Genomic DNA, 23,027 nt, shown 5'->3' with positions numbered 1-23,027 from the left:
TCTGATTTAAGTCATTTCACACCACTTAGTAAAATTTTCATCATGTGCTTCAAAAATCCCTTTTAGTATCAATATAAAAAAATAACACGTGTTTTCTTAGATTGGATGACTGGAGTGACTAAGAATAATGCCCTGATGTGAAAAAGGCTTCCACAATTTTATAACGAGCATGAGATGAAGGGAGAGGGAAATTCTGCTAGTTTTCAGAAAAAGACTTTTCTCCCTATATTTGTGCCCTCTTGGCAAGATGATAGATTTTTGCCTTCCCACACCATACTATCCTCCCCTAAAGGAGGTAGTTGAAAACATGGAAGTGTGGGATTCTGGTGGTCTTACCAGAAATAGTGGGGCAGGTTAAGTTCTTCAAAGAAAGGGAGTGCTGCTAACCATAGGAGGGGGTAGGTAACTTGGCGCTGTGACACTAGATTAAGAAGAATTTCAGGTGGGAAAAGGCATAGAGGGGATAAATGGTGATGGGGAAAAAAAAATTTAAAGGATTAAAATATTAGAACCATTGTTCTTGTTGAGTTTCCTTGTAAACAGTTCCAAGTAATTAAATTGTGAGATTTAGTCAATTTATTTCCAATTTTATTTTTAAATTTATATCCTTTAAAAAAATACCCAGTAGTTTGTGTGTTTTTTTTTGTGTGTGTTTTTTTGTTTTGTTTTGTTTTTTTCCATTACATTCTTCAACTTTGGAGCTCTACAAACATTATTACTTACAGTCCCAAAAGTAATAGGACAATTCATTTAAGTAACAAATCAAAATCCCTGAAGACAAAAGAATGAAATTTGCAGTGATCTAGAATAAAGTGGATATATCTTTTTTTCAACTCATAAGATACAGTTACATAAACAGGCTTCTCCAATCTGAAGTAACAAGCTTTGACACTGAATTATCAGGTTCATGTTTCATAGTTCAATTTAGTAAAGGCATAATCTTATTAAATGTTTAGAAATTACATTTTTGTTCCTTTACCTAAGAGGCTAAACTTCATTTTTGGATTGTACTATTGGGCTTATTCTGAACTAGTGTTTTGTTTTTGTTTTTTTAAATTTCTTTATTAAGGTATTACATATGTGTCCTCATCCCTCCATTTCCCCACCAACCCATGCCCCTCCCCCCCACACACACACTCTCATGTCCTCACCCTAGTGTGGTGTTTTAAGATCAACTTTATTTTTATTTATCATCATTGGAGGATATGTTTTCATCGATTTTTAACAAAAAGGGGAAAGAGAGAGAAAAGTATCAGGTGGTTGCCTGCCGAGCAACCTATGTATGTGCCCTAATCAGGAATCAAACCTGCAACCTTTTAGTGTATAGAATGACATTCCAACAAACTGAGCAACCCAGGCAAGGCTTGAATTAGTTTATTTATTTATTATTGATTTTTTACAGAGAGGAAGGAAGAGTTAGAAACATTGATGAGAAACATCAATCAGCTGCCTCCTGCACAATCCCTACTGGAGATGTGCCTGCAACCAAGGTACACGCCCTTGACCGGAATCTGAATTAGTGTGTTTTTTTTTATATGAACTTTATAGTAGTTCCCTTAACTAAGGACAATACTCAATTTCAAAATAAAAACAGGATATATATATATATATATATATATATATATATTTTATTGATTTCAGAGAGGGAGAGAGAGAGAGAAACATCAATAATGAGAGAGAACTATTGATCAGCTGCCTCCTGCACACCCCCTACTGGGGACCGAGCCCACAACCAGGCATGTGCCCCCAACAGGAATCGAACCTGGGACCCATCAGTCCACAGGCTGACGCTCTATCCACTGAGCCAAACCAGCTAGGGCAGAACATTTCTTACAAAAATATTGGAACAATGTTTAGAAAAATATTTTAATTTGGGCCCTTTTATATTTTCAGTTATATGGATATATTTCTGGGAATAAAATATATTTTAAAGTGAACAGTAATTAAACACCCTAATAAAACTACCAGAGGGATCTTTTTTTTTTTTTTTTTTTGCCTTTTTAATATTGTGGTAAAGTCAAAGGATATGCAAGGCTTATTACAACTTTATGTTCATTATGCTCAAAAGGTTTTGTGGAAGTTACAGTTAACTATACATATTTATATAGTACTAATGTGCTTTCAAGAGTATCATAATCTTTTAACCCTTTGACATTAAAATGTACAACTAACCTTGAAGCAGGTTTATAAAGTCTTTGTCTATTTTCTATACACTATTATCATATTCTCAGATTTTAAGACAGAATTTTATATATATATATATATATATATATATATATATATGCCTATGTGTCATACCATAAACAAACTGATGAACAAAAATAGATCCAGAGATATCAAAAAAGCTTAGAACAGACCATCAAAGGGAAGGCAGGGGAGGATGGGTGGAGAGAGGGGGTAAGAGATCAACCAAAGGACTTGTATGCATGCATGTAAGCATAACCAGTGAACACAGACAGTTGGGGGGTGAGGACACGTGCGGGGGATAGGGGGAGTGGCCGGGGAGAGGTCAATGGGGGCAAAGGAGAAATATGTAATACTTTAAACAATAAAGAATTTAAATTAAAAAAAAAAAAGTGTGGTAGGCAGATAGACATGAGCAGAGCAAGGACAATGGACCAGGTACCAAAGGTCATCAGGATGGAAAGCCCCAGGTGCCCAGCAAAGAACAATTGTAGCTGGAACCTTGCCCCCAGGGTGTCCTTTTCTCCCCTAGCATATCTTGGTCATGTAGTTTTGAGAAGGCTAAAAAGGCCAATTCCAACATAACCCTGATATTTGGGGGGCAAGCGATCTGAATCTGTGCCAGCAAGCCAAGTGTACATTCTTGATAACCTATAATGAAGTCACTGCCTCTTTCCCAGAAGCTGGCCCTGTAAAACCTATTGCTTAAATACAGAGGCCATAAATTCTGAACAACGCACAGCCCCGGAGGGCGGGGGTTATTAGTGCTGGTGCCAGGCCAGACCATCAGATATGGTGCCAAGACCCCCAACACCTGGGGCCTTTTTGCAAAGCCCACAAAGGGACTGGAAGCATAATCCCTATTTGAGGGACAAAGACCCCAGAAAGTTATAAAAAGAGAAGCCCCCTGCATGTTACTTTACTCAGATTTGGGAAGTTATCCCGCTGAGTCTGCCGGCGTAATAACTCCTTTTCTCTAAAGCGTTGCTTGATTTTTCTCTGGTCTTCTGAAACAGTGTGTGCCCCCTGACCTTTCCTCCTTAGAGAGAACATTGAGACCTCAGTTGTATTTCAGCTCTAGGCCCAGAAAAGCAACAAAACTGAACCGAGTCCAGCACAGCCAGGGGCGAACCTGAGGAGGGGCGGTAAAGGATTAAAGAAGACAGCCAGGTAGGATCACTGCTCCATCCATTGAGCCAAACGGGCTAGAGCAAAGATACAGTTTCTTCCTGCAGTTTCTATTGGAGATAGTCATCATTATTGTGGGGACACTCTCCTGGACTTCTGCCCCTATTACCTCTGAAAACTGGATATATCTGTGCCTTACAATTCTTCCCTGGCTAGGATCTATTCCATGAGGTGCCTTGCTTTTCCCATTTTTTCTTTCAGTTTGAAGCCTTTTTAATGCTTAGTTAGAGCCTCTGTCACATCTGTGGGCCCTAGCTGCAAAGGATCCTGGGAAAGAAAATTCCAAACACCTACCTTGGGGAGGAAAACCCACACGTTAAATTTCTGAGCAAAAGAGAAACGTTTGACCTGTTAAGAGAATTTTTTTTCTCCCTTTTTCTGCAGTAAAGTACACAGTATTGGAAGTACGTTCAAAATATGCTGGGCAGCCACAAAATTTAAATGTCCTTCACTGGCACAGAGTTCTATCCTTTAAGGAAAAGTTCCAGCACTGGCCAATTGGTTGGGCATCATCCCACCCACTGAAAGATTGCCAGGCAGGAGGCAGCTGATCGATTGCTGTTTCTCTCTTATATCAATGTTTCTCTCCATCTCCCTTCTCTCTATCACAAATCATTTAAAAATATTTTAAATAAGTAAATAATAAATACCGGTAAGTAGATTCCAGATAAGGATATCTGAATTTAGTAAAAAAACTTTGTTCAATCCAGAATTTGTCTTCAATAGCAACTGTTGTACAAACTGTCTGCTTTCAAATTTGTATGTCTTCCTTTCTGACCTTGGTTCTAAGCTTTCGCAGTTGCATATTTTCTCTTTTGACATCCTCATAAATAGCCAAAACCCATTGTTTGGAGTAGTTTCCATCACAGATTGTATTTCTTGGCTGGGGCTGCAGGGACTAAATAATTAGATGCTTTCTTTACTTATGGAAAAGAAACAAGAGAACAAGCCCATTATTAGGGAAAAAATAGCGGGGTGTAAAATATTGAACCATCTAAGAACTGCTCACTTGTTGCCATAAAAACCACTGTCTTCAACAGCTGGGTCAGTGAGCAGCTGCTGGCCAGTTTGAATGTATACAGTATTAGATTCTATGACTAGTCGTGATACTATTTAACCACTTTTTCAATTAAAAAAATTGTTTTCAGCCGAGACCGGTTTGGCTCAATGGATAGAGCGTCAGCTTGGGGACTGAAGGGACCCGGGTTCGATTCCTGTCAAGGGCATGTACCTTGGTTGCGGGCATATCCCCGGTAGGGGGTGTGCAAGAGGCAGCTGATCGATGACTCTCTCTCATCGATGTTTCTAGCTCTCTATCTCTCTCCCTTCCTCTCTGTACAAAATCAATAAAATATATTTTTAAAAAAAATTGTTTTCAAGCATGGAACAGGAATGACTGCTAAATTATTACTTAAGTTTAGAATTCTGTCATTACTGTGCAATTCAGTTGCTGAAATAACATGTAGCAGATGCTACAGTGCAAGTTAATGAGTAATTATGTTTTTGTACTCTGGCCTTCCATTTGTCACAGCCATGTGGGTTAAGTAATTGTTCTTTTGCTGCTTATTTTAAGATTTTCTTTTGTGTTTCATTCTTTTTTATTTGTTAAATTCTTCCATTTACCCCAAATTCTTTGGAAAGTCTTATGGCTCTTAATAGCCTACTTCTGTTTAAGTAAAAAGAGAAATTTGAAATTCTTCAATTGATTTACTCATTATTGTAAATAAGCCAAAACCACAGTCAAGCTTGTTTACTATTTCATGGGTGTCGTGCTGGCCTCAGCTTTCAAGGGCATATATTCAGCTTGTTACAAACGATGCTTTGGCATCCCTTCTCCAAAGCTGACTCTTTCTGAATTGAAAACAAGGCAGGGATAGGCTTCTTCCCTCTCTTCCTACTCACCCCCATGTCTCAATTTCTCTGTAGCTGATTGGGTCCAGAAGTAAATATAGCCAAAATTAATATCAGAATCAATTCAATTTAACCTATTTTTTACTATTTTAAAGATATATTTTATTGATTTTTTTACAGAGAGAAAGGGAGATAAAGAGCTAGAAAACATCCATAAGAGAGAAACATCGACCAGCTGCCTCCTGCACGCCCCCCACTGAGGATGTGCCCCCCAACCAAGGTACATGCCCCTAACCGGAATCGGACCTGGGATCTCTCAGTCCACAGGCCGACGCTCTATCCACTGAGCCAAACCGGTTAGGGCCAACCTATTTTTTAATTTAAAAAAAATCAAGCTATAAAATAAAGGCCTGGATTTTTGGTGTAAACTTTTCACAGAAATTTGATACATGTCAGATGAAAGTTTTCTAGCAAACTACCCAACGACAAGGAATGTTAGAGGTGTCAGGAGAAAGTGCACTACAGTTAGGGGGAACAATGAAACTCTAAGGAAGATGTCCATGCTGTGGAAGTATTTGGAAGATGGGTTGAAAATAAAATAGAGCAAGAATCTAGGCCTGTCCTATCCCACTTGTATAGATATTTGAGGCAAAAAGAAGAGGAACTCCTGGCCAGTGTGTCTCAGTTAGTTGACTGTTACCAGTTCAATCCTTAGGTCACCAGTTCAACCCTTAGTCAGGGGTGTGGGAGGCAGTCAATCAATGTTTCTCTCTAAAATCAATAAAAACTTTTTTTTTTTTTTTTTAGGATGATGGATATTACCATCTATTTCTCTCTCCTTGATTCCCAGCAGTGATTCTGAACTGGGGAACTGGCTTTAGACATGGACAGAGCTGGTGGATGGGAAAAACTGTTAGCATTAAGATGCATGTGTAAAGATTTAGGAATTTAAAAAATATATAAATACATACACTGTCTGGCCAGCATGGCTCAGTGGTTGAGCATCAACCTATGAACCAGGAGGTCATGGTTGGATTCCTGGTAAAGGCACATGCCCGGGTTGCAGGCTCAATCTCCAGTAGGGGGCGTGCAGGAGGCAGCCAATCAATGATTCTCTCACATCATTGATGTTTCTGTCTCTCCCTCTCCCTTCCTGTCTGAAATCAATTAATATATATGTAATACATGTGCATTTGCATACATATATGTGTGAGTGTGTGTATTTTTACATATATATGTATGTATGTGTATAAATACTAGCGACACAGTATATGAAATCCATGCACAGGTAAGGTACCTAGCAGCTGCTAGCTGCCAGCCATGGCCTCCCTTCATTTTACACTGCCCCCTGGTGGTTAACACATGTCATAGCGAGCGATTCAACTCCCAGTTGGTTGAACTTCTGAGGGGACACTTTGCATATTAGGCTTTTATATCCTATCTAATAAAGAGGGGAATATGCTAATTGACCCTCACACCATCACAAAGGTGATGGTGCCCACAGCCAATAAGGAGGGAATAAGCTAATTGACTGCCCCGCCCTCAAAGATGGTGGCACCCAGTCCCCACAGCCCCGCGGGGGCAGTAGGTGCATGGCAAGGCCGGGCCCATGTGCTTACCTCTGAAGTCCACCAGGCACTCAGCCTTCCCAGCTGCCGCCCAGGGCTGGCCTGAGGTTCAGGCAAGCCTCGGATGGCAGCTGCCTGGCTTCCAAGAGCCCCCTGAGGCTTGTGTTGCTGGCAGTGGCAGCAGCAGAGGTGTAATGGGGCGTCACCTTCCCCTGACCTCCAGATCGCCTCCCGCCACTGAGGCTCCTGGACTGAGGAAAGGGAGGGCAGGGCTGAGGAGCCCCTGCTCCAGTACATGAATTTTCATGCACCAGGCCTCTAGTATATATATAGAATACACACATATTTGGTAGAAGCTGGTGGACATTGCCTTTATTTTTTAAATATACTTTTGATTTCTTGCAGGCATTCTGGTGTATGGTATTAATCAACTGACAATTCACCTCTCTCCTACTTCTATTTTCATCTATCTGACTTAATAGTTACCTATATTTAGGCATCTATTTATATTACAAATCCTCACAAAATGAACATAATTTAATATGTTGATCACACATAAATGGTATAAAAAAATCTGGGGAAATGCTCTTTTTTTATCTATATTTTAGAAAACAATGAAAGACCACATTGCCATTCACATCTTTTGAAAGACCTCTTATTTTCTTTCAAAGGACAAAACCCACTGACTTAGAAGCATAGTGGTAAAGGGCAAGATCTTTTTGCCTTTCTTCATCTATAACTTGCTAAAGTGTCAAGAATGAGATAATAGAGGATGTGGCAATTAATAAATGATCAATACTATTACTATGAATATCATTATTTAAGAATGATCTACATGTTTATTGTAAAATTTTGTCTCTTCCAATAGAAAATAAGCCTCATGATGCTGGAATCTTACCTGTATATACATTTAGGCAACTGCCAAATGTGTCTCAAGTGGAGCATTTAAAGCAGTCTCTTGGTAAGGATGGGACTTTTCAAAGAATTTAGGGTCAAAGGAAATCCCTCTAACGAACTCTAAAACTGAAATTGCCTCAATTTTCAGCACTAGGGGAAATTTTGAAGACTGCCCAGCAGAACAAAGCATATGATGACAATATAAGTATAAGCACAAAAACAACTGCAGAAGTATTTTAATCCTAGTCTATGGATACCTTATTATGTGATATAGCATTGCGAGGGTTAAACAAGATAAAAAAGCAAAATCCATTTTATTCTGCAAACTTATTTGTCAACTCAAGGTTTCTGGGGGTTTATAAAAATTAATACAGTGTTTAAGTCAAGTTATAGCCCAACTATATCTGGGGAAAGGAAGGTAAGAAATAAAGGAGGGTAAAAATGTACTGTGCACCAACATTTTACATATCATGCAGCTGTATTATTTTAACAACCCCGTAAAAAATATGTCACAGAAGGGATGAATATTCCTCTAAAACACATGTCAAACACAAGGCCCGCGGGCCAAATCCAGCCCGCCAGGCCTTGCAATGTGGCCTGCACCGCGCTGTCATCACTGCACTCCGCTGTCAGTTTATGACATTGTCAGTTTATGACTGTTCAGTAAACCATTCGGCCCGCGATTTAGGCTGGATTTTAGATTTTGGCCCCTTCTCTGATTGAGTTCGACACCCCTACTCTAAAAGAATGACCAGAAAATGTATATAAACAAAAATTAAAATTCGCCTAGACCGGTTTGGCTCAGTGGATAGAGCCTCAGCCTGTGGACTGAAAGGTCCTGGGTTCGATTCAGGTCAAGGGCATGTATCTTGGGTGTGGGCACATTCCCAGTGCGGGGTGCGCAGGAGGTAGCTGATCGATGTTTCTCTCTCATCGATGTTTCTGTCTATCCCTCTTTCTTTCTCTCTGTAAAAAATCAATAAAAGATATATCAAAAAAATTAAAATTCTATAGTACACAATAGACTCTTTTATCAGTTTGATGAAAATGATAGTTTAAACCAGGGGCTATTTTTAAGAATTTAAAACATTTAAATAGCATTATAGCAAAGGTTAGTGATATTTACATAGTTGCCATAAAATTAAGAATTAAGCCCTTATGTATTTTATATAATAAAGTTGAATTTCTGTTAAAGTCTATCTTAATAGTAATATTCAGATATTTGAGATTATGAATATGGAACAGCATTTTTTTTATATGTAATAAAGGTTAACTTTTATTTTTATTAGTATTAGTAGTAAAAGAAAATAACAAAGGCTAGTGATAATGTCTATTAATTTGCTTGGCTTACCATAACAAAAATACCAACAGACTGGGTGTTTTCAACAGCAGAAAATGTATTTTCTTACAGTTCTGGAGGCTGAAAGTCCAAGATCAAGGTGTGGCAAATTTGGTTCTGATGAGGCCTCTCTCCTGGACTTGTATTAGGTCTAGTAATAATTAATGTCGTTTTCTAATACTTTTTTTAAATCGAATTTATTTAAACAATACAACAAAATTTAATCAACAATATAGTTGCCGTTGTTTTCTACTACTTGTGCCCAATGCTCAGGAAGCATTTTAATCCCTCTGTTGTAAAATTCTTGTGATTTTGATGCAAAAAATTCGGTCAATGCATTTTTGAGGCATTCTTCATTATTAAATTTTTTTCCAAGAAGAAAGTTTTGCAAAGAACGAAACAAATGGTAATCGGAAGGGGCAATATCAGGAGAATATGCAGGTTGAGGGAGAACTTTCCATTCCAACTGGCGCAGTTTTTCAGCAGTGATTCTTGCAGTATGTGGTCGTGCATTATCGTGGTGAAGAATTACGCCCTTCCGATTAATCAGTGCGGGTTCTTTTTCTCTTAAAGCTTGGGCTAACCTTTCCAATTGGGCACTATACACTGCACTTGTAATGGTTTGGTTAGATGGTAAAAGTTTATAATGAAGAATTCCTTTAAAATTCCACCAAACACACAACATCACTTTTTTCGCATGCAAGTCAGGTTTTGGCGTGGGCTGCGGAGCCTCATTTTTGTCCAACCATTGAGGCCGCCTTTTCAAATTAACATACAGCACCCATTCTTCATCTCCGGTAACAATTTGCTCTAAAAACGGCAAACGGTTTTGACGAGAGAGGAGCGAACTGCGAATTGTGACTCTTTGATTACGGTTGTTGTCGGTCAACTCATGAGGAACCCATTTTCCAAACTTTTGGACTTTGCCAAGTGCACGCAATTGATTGGAAATTGTTTTTTGTGAACAGTTTAAAGTTGTCGCAAGCTCTTGTTGGATAATTTGAGGATTTTGCACCAAAAGAGCTTGAAGAGCTTCTTGATCAAAATTGGACACACGGCCTCGACCACTCTTGTCATTTAACGAAAAATTTCCCTCACGAAATTTCTCAAACCAATGCTGGCATTTTCTGGCGCTAACTGCATCTTGACCAAGAGCACTACAGATGTTTTTTGCAGCCTCACTTGCTTTTCTTCCTACAATAATTGGAACTCGTAAAGCATGCAGTGCCGAATATGCTCTTCATCCGCCATCTTCTTAGCCCTAGTTTTGCAACAAAACCAAACCAAACACAAACTTTTTCAAGCAAAACTTGTTAATTGCACTTCACACGTTCTGTAGATACCACGTGTTTGAAGGTTATGTCAATACAAGTCAACGCCAAGCAAGATTTTAAACGAATGTTTAAAAACGACATTAATTATTACTAGACCCGATAGATGGATGCCCTCTCTCTGTGCCTTTACAAAGTCTTCCCGCTGTGTGGGCACATCCCTGGTGTTTCTTTGTATGTCCAAATTCCTCTGCTGCTAAGGATACCAGTCCAATTTGATTAGGACTCACTCTAATGACCTCATTTTAACATAATCACCACTTAAAAGCCCTCATCTCCAAATACAGTCACATTCTGACGTGATTGGCAGTTCAGACTTCAACATAAGAAGTGGGGGCCTAGCACATTTCATCTCACAACAGAAGCCAGTCTCAGGGCCAGGATCTCTGAGGGTCAAACAGAGAAGGCCCTCCTCGGGAGCCAGAAATAAAAGTGGGACCCAAGCATGTCTGGGGGAGCAGTGGGCCACACTGTGGCTGCCCAGGCAACTCATCCAACTGGACCTTGCCATGGTGCTAAGAGCAGTGCATCTCGTTTTATAGCCCAGTGGGTCTGCCTGACCCAGCCTGACAGGTGTGGTGAGACCAGCTCAATGGGTAACAAGAGGAAGTGAGTATGGGAGATCCCGAAAGGAAAGAACATGTGGTGGTGAACAGCGTTTTTAAATGTTTGACCACATAATGTTTAAACTATGTTTGCCTTAGGAAATTAAATTTGCTTACCCATCTTGTGGTAATTTAATCACTATGACTTCATGAATTTGGCTTTACTTAGTCTGCGTAAGACGGTTGATTCTTTTAAAATTAGGAATATGCTCATTTATTTCCCCTAGAAATACCTATTGTGTAGTAATATAAAGTGGCTGAGATTAATTTGAAAACAAACTACTGTGCTTTCCATGCCACCAATTTATTTGTGCCACACATTATTTGTGCCCCTGGGAAACGGCCATGTACAAAACACAAGATTCCAGCATTCACGACACTTTATTTTCTATTTTGAGGCAAAAAAATTAAAAATAGATACTTTCTGCCGATACCGGTTTGGCTCAGTGGATAGAGCGTCGGCTTGGGGACTGAAGGGACCCGGGTTCGATTCCTGTCAAGGGCATGTACCTTGGTTGCAGGCATATCCCCAGTAGGGGGTGTGCAAGAGGCAGCTGATCGATGACTCTCTCTCATCGATGTTTCTGACTCTCTATCTCTCTCCCTTCCTCTCTGTACAAAATCAATAAAATATATATTTTAAAAATAGATACTTTCACATAGGGATAAGTGTCTTGAAATGTATACAGGGCAACAAGGCAGTGCATAACCAGGCCTAATCAGCAGGGGTGGGTGGTCAAGGAAGGCCTCTCTTGAGTTTGCGCTAAGACCTGAAGCAGCACGTCAGAGATAAACGCAGTTCACGCCGCGGCGAATGCAGGTGCGGACTCCTTCAGGGACCAGACTGATTCTTGGTGTTGATATCTGCACATCTCGATTATGCAGACAAACCTCAATTTCTAAAATGCTTATTCTACTGTATTCCAGACGAGAATCTGCGGGTCAAAGGTTAGGGGGGGGGGGGGGGGGCCAAGCCACTGATTCCGAAGTTGGTACTTGCCTTCGTGGTGCTGGGGACAAAAAGGTATCGCAGGCGAGGAACGCTGCGCTCCGGTAACGGTGCGGGCAGCACTGAAGACGTGTTGGCCTCCTTTTGGCCTCATCCGGGAAGGCACCGAGAGGGAATCAGAAGACCAGCGTCCTTCCTTCCCACGTTTCTTCCCACTAACAACACATGGCCCGGGTTTCGAGTTCGGGAGGGCGGGAGGGTGGGGGTGGGAGGGTGGGGGGCTGAAGTAAGAAAGCAAGCAAAAGCCTCCAAGGCTGTTTTTTTTTTTTTTTTTTAATTTTTTTAATTTTTTTTTTTTATACGCAGTGTAGTTTCCCCATGTGATGTTTATGTCTTTTTAAAAAATATCTTTTTATTGATTTTTCACAGAGAGGAAGAGAGAGGGACAGAGAGCCAGAAACATCAATTAAAGAGAACCATCGATCAGCCAGCTGTCTCCTGCACACTCCCCACCAGGGATGTGCCCATAACCACGGTACATGCCCCTGACCGGAATCGAACTCGGGACCTTTCAGTCTGCAGACCGAAGTTCTATCCACTGAGCCAGACCGGTTTCAGTTCTCAAGGCTATCTTGACTGTTAAGATGCAAACAAATACACGATGATTTCAAGGCAAGGAGTAAACGTGCAGGTGCGGAGGAAGACAACAAGAATACACCCCAGGGGGGGCGGGTCTAGGGTGGAGGGGATCACTGGGTAAAAAAAGGGGACATCTGTAATACTTTCAACAATAAGGTCCATTTACAAAAAAAAAAAAGAATACACACCAGAATTCACCTGCAGCCACGCCCTCCCCACACCGGCCCAGCCTAAGTCCCGGGACTCAGAATCTCTGGATTCGCGCTCCGCGGGCGTCACTTCCGGTGCTTCCGCGCCGGCGCCCATAAATGACGTCCATGAACTTCCGGGTCACCGAGGCCGCCAGTGGCGGCGCAGGCGTCGTCGCTCGCTGGTACCTCGCAGGTACCCGGTCTATGGAGTCCGTTGGTGCCGGCGGTGGCGCGGAGGCAGGAGACGCGGTCCGAGTAGGGGCCTGTGCCCCGCCAGGATGTTGCCGGGCTTGGCCGCCGCCGCTGCGGCCCACGGACGGGGCTGGTCCTCCCTGTGCCGGCTCCGTCTGCGCTGCGGGGCGGCGGCCCGCGGCTCCGGCGAGCTCCACGGTGAGTGTGGCGGCCCGCCGGCCGCCGGTCCCGCGGGGCCGGGCTGCAGGGCCAGGCCGAGCTGGGCGGGCTCGGCGCCTCTCCGCGGGCAGTGCGCCCGCGAGCCCCCTCCTCCGGCCCCGAATCCTTTCGGGGCTCCGCCTTTGCAGCTTGGCCTGCGGCCCCCTCCGCCCCCCCCCCCGCCCCGTCCCCCCGCCGCCGCCAGGGGGGCTCCGGACAGGCCGTGGTGACCCTGCTGTCACCTACGATCCCAGACAGGGCAGGTCTCGCAGGAGCTGGCGGACAGGGTCACCACCTTGAAGCCGCCCCCTTGGTACATAACAGACATGAAGTGCACATCGCCGGGTCCGGAGGTGACCACCCTCTCTTCTCCCCCCGCCTAGGCAGTGGGGAATGGCTGATTCCTCCAAGTCCCAGGTCTTTTACACACACACACACACACACACACATACATATACTTTATTGACTTTTTACAGAGAGGAAGAGAGAGGGATAGAGAGTCAGAAACATCGATGATAGAAAAACATCGACCAGCTGCCTCCTGCACTCCCCCCCCCCCCCCCCAACCGGGGATGTGCCCGCAACCAAGGCACATGCCCTTGACCGGGATCGAACCTGGGACCCCCAGTCCACAGACCGATGCTCTATCCACTGAGCCAAACCGGCCTCGGCAGTCCCAGGTCTTTTGAGCTAACGACTCACCTTCAGTGCAGCTGAGTAGATTTTCTTGCCCTGCTCCTATTCCCAACTTGTTTTCTTACATTTCCTAAAAGGATAAAGGCGCGCGGGGGCGGGTGTGTGTGTGTGTGTGTGTGTGTGTGTGTGTTGCTATTTGACATTTATAAGTCATTCTGAATTATGAGGGTATGGCCATCTCACAGGCATTGAATGGAGCCCAATATTTTGGCTGAAAAAAACAAAAGAACCATCTTTTATTTTTCCATTGAACAACCTTTTTGGTGGAAAAGTATCTACCGAGGCTGTAATTTTTTAATTTTTTAATTCTTTTTTTTATCCCTCTACTTCAACATTCTTTTCTAATTCAAATTGTACGAAAGCTTCCAAAATAGTTTTGGGCCTGTAAGTTTTAATCAGGCTTGCCTGCCTTCTGGCCCTAGATTGGCCTGCCACAGCGTGACACTGGAAAATTGTGATGGAAACAGTGAGGGGGGAGACTGATCCAAACCCATCCTTAGTCCTCCAGCCTCTTGAGGATACAAAGAGTATTTGCAGGGACATTTTTCAAAAATTCATGTTTGAAACACTTGTAGGATGCTTGTGACCTCGCAATAGAAGTTGTAGTCAAGTTATTCAAATGTATACTGTAAGCTCTGGCAATGCCTATGTTGTACAAATAATACATTTGTATTTTTTATTTGCAATAAAGGGAAAAACAGGCTCTTAAATTTTCAGAAATGTTCTTGAGGCTTTTTGGTGGTGATGGGATAGTATAATTGTTGATTTTTTTTTATATTGGTAATATGCCTGATTCTCTTATGACCAGAATGAATCATTTGGTTATACTCACTTTAAAATACCCAAGTAAGGCCCTAACTGGTTTGGCTCAGTGGATAGAGTGTCGGTCTGCGGACCGAAAGGTCCCAGGTTCGATTTCAGTCAAGGGCATGTACCTTAGTTGCGGGCACATCCCAAGTGGGGGGTTTGCAAGAGGCAGCTGATCAATGTTTCTCTCACATTGATGTTTCTAACTCTCTATCCCTTCCCCTTTCTCTCTGTTAAAAAAAAAAAAAAATCAATAAAATATATATTTTTTAAAAATACCCAAATAAGCCCCCAGCAAGTTTGGCTCAGTGGATAGAATGTTGGCCCACAGACTGAGGTGTCCAGGGTTGGATTACAGTCAAGGGTACATACCTCAGTTGCAGGCTCAGTCCCACCAGGCTTCTGCAGGAGGCAACCAGTCCATGTGTCTTTCTTACACTGATGTTTCTCTTTCTGTCTCTCTCCCTCCCTTCCACTTTCTAAAAGTTCATGGAAAAATATCCCCGGATGAGGATTAACAACAAAAAATACCCAAGTAAACTTTATAGCATTGCCGCTATTGACCACATAATTTTTGCACTTTGCATTTAAATTAGTTATAGTGGCTGTTGAATTTAGGCAAAACTACCCTTCATATATTGGTTAAAAAGCAGTTGAAATAGTGTAACATGTAATCCTATTCTCTGTAACTGTCATGTCAAAAATTATGTTCTCTTATCATCTGGGAAACATGAATAATAATTTCCTATCTCACCAGTCAGAATGACTTGGCAGAGTTCTTTGGTATGTTCATTACTAAAAAATTAAAATATGTTTCATACTTAAAAACACTTAGTGGGTTTTTAAAATAACCTTGTTTCTGAAAATTTAGTTTCAGTCATACTGAAACTGTTTTAAAAGGGCTACTATAATTATGGTAAAACTTAAAAATCATTGAGAAAAAGTACTGTTTAAGTGTAAGAAGAAAATATTTGAAGAACTTTTGGGAAAAAATTCTAAAAACATACTTTTTTGTCAAGAAATAAAGTTTAGTCTATGCTTATAAAATTCCTGTGTGGGAGAATAGGGGATTGGGAAGAATTTATGAAGGGTAAAGAGAGGAGGAAACCTTGAGGGAAACAATTGCTTCATTTGCATACTTAAAATGAGAAATATCTGTCAAACTTAACATGGAAAATATTTAAAGGCGAAAGGGAAACAATATACGAGATCTGTACTGTCCAAAAGAAATAAGTGAGCCATGTATATATTTTTCAGTTATCTGATAGCCATATTTTAAAAAATAGAAATGAAATTAACTTTAATATATTTTATCCAGTATATTAAAAATATTTCAACATGTAATCAATATAAAAATTATTGACATATTTTACATTATCTTTTAAAAAATATTTTTATTGATTTTCAGAGAGGAAGAGAGAGGAAGAGAGAAATGGCAACATCAATGATGAGAAGGAATCATTGATTGGGCCGCCTTCTGCACGCCTCCCTACTGGGGATCGAGCTCACAACACAGGCATGTGCCGTTGACCAGAATCTAACCTAGAACCTTCAGTCTGCAGGCCGACGCTATATCCACTGAACCAAACCTGCTAGGTCTAATTTCTCTTTTCGTACTAAATTTTTGAAGTCCAGTGTGTATCTTACACTTACAGCACATCTTAGTTTAGAGCAGGGGTCTTCAAACTACGGCCCGCGGGCCACATGCAGCCCCCAGGGGAGTCTGATCCTGCCCGCCAGGTTTTTTGGGCAGTGAGCGCAGCCAAGGTGTTACAGTAGGAATTAGTAGTTCATATAGTCCGGCCCTCCAGCTCTCTGAGGGACTGTGATCTGGCCCCCACTTTAAAAAGTTTGAGGAACCCTGGTTTAGAGTAACCACATTTCAAGTGTTCAATGAACAGTGACTCCTTTATTGGATGCAGTTAGAGTTAATATCCCTAATTTAAAAAGAATTTTTATAAACCAATGTACATTTCAGTGGAAAAGTGGGCAAAGGAAGTGAATAAAGAGTTCAAGTGGCCAATAAAAATGCAAAGAATGTTTTATACTCACTAATACACATAGAAATATAAGTTTAAAGGGTTTACTCCTCATTGCCTGTCTATGTTGGCTAAGTTTTTCATAATGATGCCTCATATTGAGAGTCCAGGAAAGCAGGAACTCTCTTACTACTGATTGGGACATAAGTTGACCAGTGTTTTATAGGTCAGTTATTCTTTGTATAAAAATAACTTTAAAGATTACAAACTTTTATAATAACTTCTGACCCAGTAATTCTACTTAAAGGGATTTACTTTAATGGAATAATCAGGCATATATTAAAATGTGTGCATAAGTTCATTATTCATAGTAATAAATAGGCAACATAATTATAAGTAATTAAAAACTGAAATATAACAAATTTATTATGGGCTGATGATATATGCAACCCTTTTTAAAAATATATATATATTTTATTGATTTTCCACAGGGAGGAAGGGAGAGGGATAGAGAGCTAGAAATGTTGATGAGAGAGAATCATCAACCAGCTGCCTCCTGCACACCCCCTATTGGGAATGTGCCCACAACCAATGTACATGTCCTTTACTGGAATCGAACCTGGGACCTTTCAGTCTGCAGACCGACGGATTTCTCTATCCACTGAGCGAAACCAGTTTTGGCTATGCAACCCTTTTTTAGAGAGAGAGATGCAACCCTTTTTTAAAGTAATAATTTAGAATACTTAGTGACATGGAAAAATGCTTTTGTACTTTCAGGTAAAATTAGAAAAAAAAATAGTAAGAAAATATACTGTGATATTAACTGAGTTTCTCTAGGAAAAATATTTAGCTTTGTGTTTTTCAAATGATCTACAATAAACATACTTTTAAATAATAAAATGTTACTTAATTTTTATAGTGAATATATATATATATATATATATATATATATATATATATTTTAAATATATATTTTATTGATTTTTCACAGAGAGGAAGAGAGAGGGATAGAGAGTTAGAAACATCGATGAGAGAGAATCATCGATCAGCTGCCTCTTGCACACCCCCCACTGGGGATGCGCCCGCAATCAAGGTACATGCCCTTGACTGGAATCGAACCCGGGATCTTTCAGTCCGCAGGCCGATGCTCTATCCACTGAGCCAAACCGGTCCCGGCAGTGAATATATCTTTTTTGTTTTAAATTTCTTTGGCTTTCCATAAAACACTTAACTTTTTCTTTTTTTAAAAATATATCTATTGATTTCAAAGAGGAAGGGAAAGGGAAAGAGATGGAAACATCAATGATGAGAGAGAATCATTGATTGGCTGCCTCTTGCAAGTCCCCTACTGGGGATCAAGCCCACAACCCAGGCATGTGCCCTTGACCAGAATCAAACCTGGGACTCTTTAGTCCACAGGTTGACGCTCTGTCCACTGAGACAAACTAGCTAGGGCTTGTTTTTTTTAAATATTTATAAAAATATTGACTAAAATTTGAGGTCAGAGGATGCTCCTTTAAGTATTTACCGCATATCAAATGTACAGACACATGCTTTTGTTTAAATTTGAGATTCATGTAAGTTTTTAAATAAAAATATAGAAATTAAAGCTTTGTATTTTATTCCTAAAATTGCTCATATTTACTACCATAAAAAAAGTAGAGTAGGGATTTTAACAATTTAACTTTTGTTCCAGAACTCCCTCCCTTAAATAACGAATAGGAACATTGACAATTATAAGAGACCGTTTTGGCAGACAGCATGATTCTGTGTAGTTCAAGTTAATGATCGGATTTATAACTGTAAAATGAGGGTAACCTTAGTACGTTCTTCGTAGAGTTTTTGTGAGTAAGGATTATTCAATAAAGAGGTGCTAGACATTGTAGTTCCTATGGTGTAATGCTGAACAAGAGACACAGTTTTCACCTTTATTGGGCAGACTCTAGGAATGAGAAAACGTAAGTGTTGTGCGAGAAATACGAGAAATACGCAGGGTGCTGGGCTAGAAAGTAGCCAGCATGGACTGTTTCATTACATATGCTAGCCTGGGACTCTAGCTTTCCTGTTACTGTTTTTACTTTTTTTAAAGCAAGTATTACCAAGAATTAAGAAAGGCAGTTGAGATGCATGCCAAGAAGCAATGCGAGAAGTTGCCAGCATCTCATATTCTTGACTTAAAAAAATAAAAGATTTCCTATTACTTACTCTGTTCTAGAGAAAAACCACATCAGCACTAGTCTTTTAGGTTTGAGCTACCCGGTCAAGGCTCCTTGCCCAGGCTGCCCCACGCCCCAAGGGAACCCCCAACCTGATCCAGGACACCCTGCAGGGCAAACCAGCTCGCCCCCACCCGTGCACCAGGCCTCTATCCTAAATAATAAAATAATAATATGCAGATTGACCATCACTCCAACACTCAAGATGGCTGCCCCCATGTGGTCAAAGATCCTGCCCGCATGTGGATACAAGATGGCCAGCAGGGGGAGGGCAAGTTGGGAGGCACCAGGCCTGCAAGGGAGGGCAGTTGAAAGGGACCAGACCTGCAAGAAAGGGCAGTTGGAGGTGATCAATCCTTCAGGGGAGGGCAGTTAGGGGTGACCAGGCAGGCAGAGGAGGGTAGTTGGGGGCAAACAGACTGGCAGGGGAGCAGTTAGACATCAGTCAGGCTGGCATGGGAGTGGTTAGGTGGTGATCAGGCTGGCAGGCAGAAGCGATTAGGGGCAATCAGGAAGGCAGGCAGGTAAGCAGTTGGGAGCCAGCAGTCCTGGATTGTAAGAGACGTCCGACTGCCCATTGAGACCTGATCCCAGTGGGTTGGGCAGTTGAACATCCCTTGAGGAGTCCCATATTGGAGAGGGTGCAGGTTGGGCTGAGGGACTCACCCCACCCCGTGCACGAATTTTGTGCACAGGGCCTCTAGTTACTAGTATATTTGCTTTATTGACTCAAATGTGGTCCTTCGTATTTTTTAGAATATAAAATGTTAAAGGTAGTAATGCATTCTGTAAGTTTTGTGTAATTTTTTAATATTGTAAAATTTTACTGCCAAAATTTTTTAATTTATTGATGAGAGAGAGAAAAACATCGATTGGATGTCTCCTGTATGCATCCCAACCAGGAATCAAACCCACAACCTGGATATGTGCCCTGACCCGGAATTGAACCAGTGGCTTTTCAGTGCATGGAACAGTGCTCAACCAACCGAGCCACAGAAGCCAGGGTCCAAAGTGCTGGTACCTGAAGTTTTCCTGAAGTTAAAAATTAAGGACTTTTCAAAATAGCTGGCAAGGCAGCTCTCAAAGATTACTAGGATAGTGCCAAAAGGACACAGGTGTCAATTTGAAGAGAGTACTAGCCAAAAATGGGACAGTCTGAGCATTAATCAGGATAATGACTAAAATGGATTGAAATACATAAAATAATGTCTATATCTATGAAATCATAACAGTACATGCTCACACACAAGTTAATCGTCACTACTGTAGGATGGTAATGAACTCATTATTTTGAGAACTAAAAAATAAGGGAAAGAGTTAAGTATTTAGCCTGATTTTCCTATATGAACTATACTGCTGAATAACCAAATAAATGAAGGGAATGTTCTCTTTGTAGAAGTATTTGATGAATAATAAAGAAGTGACAAAATTAAATTTTCACTATTTTGTAACCATCTAATGAATTAATGGTTCTAGGCTTTGAACAACAGCATACACTGTCACAGATAGACAATCAAATATGTGGCTTTTGATGAAAGAACTCATCACTACCTAAACAACTAGTGTTGTAATAAAAAGAACCAGAATTTGGATAAAGCCTTTATTTTTTATCTTTTATTGATCATTAGAGAGGTAGAGGAAGATGGATTTGTTTTCCATTAATTTATGCATTTATTGGTTGATTCCTGTATGTGCCCTGACGGGGATCAAATCAGCAATCTTGGTGTATTAGGATGATCTTTAACCAACTGAGATACCAGGGCTGGATAAAGCCTTTAGTTCCATCAATTTATAGAACATGATAAACTATACAGGGAATTAAATCAACAAAATTTAGATTGGAAAACTACCAGGACAAAAATTTAGGACAAATAACTTGGTCTCTTCAATATAAAAACTGCTCTTAAAAAAAAAAAAAAGACACCTTGTAGCTTAAAAGAGACTTAAAAGGTATCTGTCAGTCACAGTATGTATACCTTGTTAGGATCTGTTCACACACACAAAAATTGTAATACCTATAACAACTGGAATTTGGAAATTGATGATATTAAGAAATTGTTATTAGTTTTTACTGTTAAAAGTTCTTATTTCTAAGAATTCATCCTGAAATGTTTATGAATGAAACTAGAGACCCAATGCATGAAATTTGTGCAAGGGGCTTGGCTTCTGCTGCTGCATAGGTGGCCACCTCTGCCTCCCCCCACTCCCCACCTGCCGCCGAGACCACTGCTGCGGCTTCCTCCAGAAGGATGCCTGGCCTAATTAGCATAGTATGCTTTTATTATAGGTTTTTTTAATATCTGAGTTTTGCATCAATTAATGTGGAGGTGAAGAGATACTAATATAGAGATGAGACAAGGTTGACTATGAGTTGATACTTATTGAAAGTAGGCATTAAGTATGTGGATGTTTATTGTTCAGCTTTTTATACCTTTGCATATGTTTGAAAATTTCTATAATAAAATGTTTTAAAGTCTATAATAAAATGTTTTAAAATCTAAGGAGGAAAAAAAAAAACCCCAAGGACCAAGTCATGGAAACATTGTCATCTCCTAAAGAAGGATTTTTAAACTGTGGAGTAATCCCTCTTTCAACATCTTTAGTTCAGTCTCTATAAAATCATTTTATCAGTGGGTGCGGGGTGTGTGTGTGTGTGTGTGTGTGTGTGTGTGTGTGTGTGTTGTGGCATATTGTCTTTGTTATGTAATAATCACAAGAGATACTTCAAATAGGGCTGACAAGGCAACACTATTGGCCTGCTGTGAAGGTGCTTTCCTGGAGGATGGGTTTCTTGGGAGAGTTTGCTTTAGCCTTTGCTTCACTAATTTTCCTGTAGCCTACATATTTTAATGTGCAAGAAGATACACTGTTATATTTGCTTTTCTCAGCCTTTAAGAAATAGAGGCAAGTGACCAAAGCTATACTGGGCCTTCAACAGTTATTTGCCAAATGAAAAAGTACATTGACATCAAGAAGTTTTTAAAGCAAATAAGTTCCAAACCTGAAACAAATGAATACTTATGCTGCCTCTGCCCCTTATGCTTTTAAATTTATCTTCAACATTTACAGTACTTTATGTTCCTGATGAATTTTCTGAGCCATTAAGAAAATACTTATTTTCATTTCAGAAGGCATATATCTGCCTTCTGATCTTACATTTTGTAAGATGATTATTATGCATTTAGATAAGTTCTTTTTTTTAATCATTGGATTTTTAAAATATATTTTATTGATTTTTTACAGAGAGGAAGGGAGAGGGATAGAGAGTTAGAAACATCTATGAGAGAGAGTCATCGATCAGCTGCCTCTTGCACACTGGGAATGTGCCCGCAACCAAGGTACATGCCCTTGACCGGAATCGAACCCGGGACCTTTCAGTCCGCAGACTGACGCTCTACCACTGAGCCAAACTGGTTTCAGCAATTTAGATAAGTCTTAACTCTTAAATACTTAACCAGCTACTTTTGGAAAAACAATTATCTCATGATATAATTTAATTAATACATCTAAACCTTTAGAAAATACAGGATGTCCCCCCCAAAAAAATGTATACACACTTTAACAACTGATAGCTCAATTTTGAAAATGAAATGTATTGTAATAAACACTGTGTTTATAATTATTCAGAGTGGCCCTAGGTAGTTTTGGCTCAGTGTATAAAGCATCAGCCTGCAGACCAAAAGGTCCCAGGTTCAATTCCAGTCAAAGGCATGTACCTCTGTTGCAGGTTCCTAGGCTCTCCCAGGCCCTGGTTGCCTTCCAGGTCAGGGCTTGTGTTGGAGGCAACCAGTTGGTAGGTTTCTCTCAGAACAATGTTTCTCTGTCTTTCCTTCTCTCCTACTCACCCTAAAAATCATGGAACAAATATCCTCGCGTGAGGATTAACAAAAGTTATTTAAAGTGTGTGTGTACATTTTCTAGGGACACCTTATATATGTTATTGCTGGACGTTGGGCACCATTTATGGCCAGTGGGTCTTGATCTGGCATATAGAAGGGTTCTGGAATCTGGAGAAGGGGCTGTGCATAAATGAATAAAGAGTCCAGTAACGAAATGTAATTTTGAAAGGCATTTAGGGGGTGGGAGCAGAGGAACTTGGCTGAAGAAACCAAGTTCTCCTTGTCTAAGGACCCCTTGCTTTTTATTAAAACAATTTGTCCTAAGGCAAGGTGGAGATATACACATCAAAAGTCAGGG

At 40.6% G+C, this 23,027-nt stretch overlaps 1 protein-coding gene and 1 long non-coding RNA gene across 3 annotated transcripts in view; one reads left to right on the top strand and one right to left on the bottom strand.

The window, feature by feature from the left end:
• Nucleotides 1-10,461: 10,461 nt before the first annotated feature.
• On the bottom strand, nucleotides 10,462-12,775 carry LOC311631231. Its single transcript, XR_014796521.1, has 3 exons — nucleotides 12,740-12,775; nucleotides 11,964-12,127; nucleotides 10,462-10,551 (listed from the first exon to the last, which is right to left on the bottom strand). It is a non-coding gene; the product is annotated as an uncharacterized lncRNA (long non-coding RNA).
• Nucleotides 12,776-12,884: 109 nt separating this feature from the next.
• SLC30A9 (solute carrier family 30 member 9) overlaps nucleotides 12,885-23,027 on the top strand; it is a 55,778-nt gene continuing 45,635 nt past the window's right edge. For both annotated transcript variants that reach the window (XM_084900954.1, XM_084900953.1), the window contains exon 1: nucleotides 12,885-13,132. In XM_084900954.1, coding sequence (XP_084757080.1) covers nucleotides 13,021-13,132 — 112 coding nt within the window. In that variant the 5' untranslated portion in view covers nucleotides 12,885-13,020. The remainder of the gene's footprint in view (nucleotides 13,133-23,027) is intronic.

This window comes from Pipistrellus hanaki (assembly GCF_964339955.1).
Source record: "Pipistrellus hanaki genome assembly, chromosome: 1".
In the NCBI taxonomy this organism is placed as follows: domain Eukaryota; kingdom Metazoa; phylum Chordata; class Mammalia; order Chiroptera; family Vespertilionidae; genus Pipistrellus; species Pipistrellus hanaki.
This window is presented reverse-complemented; position numbering and strand designations above follow the sequence as displayed.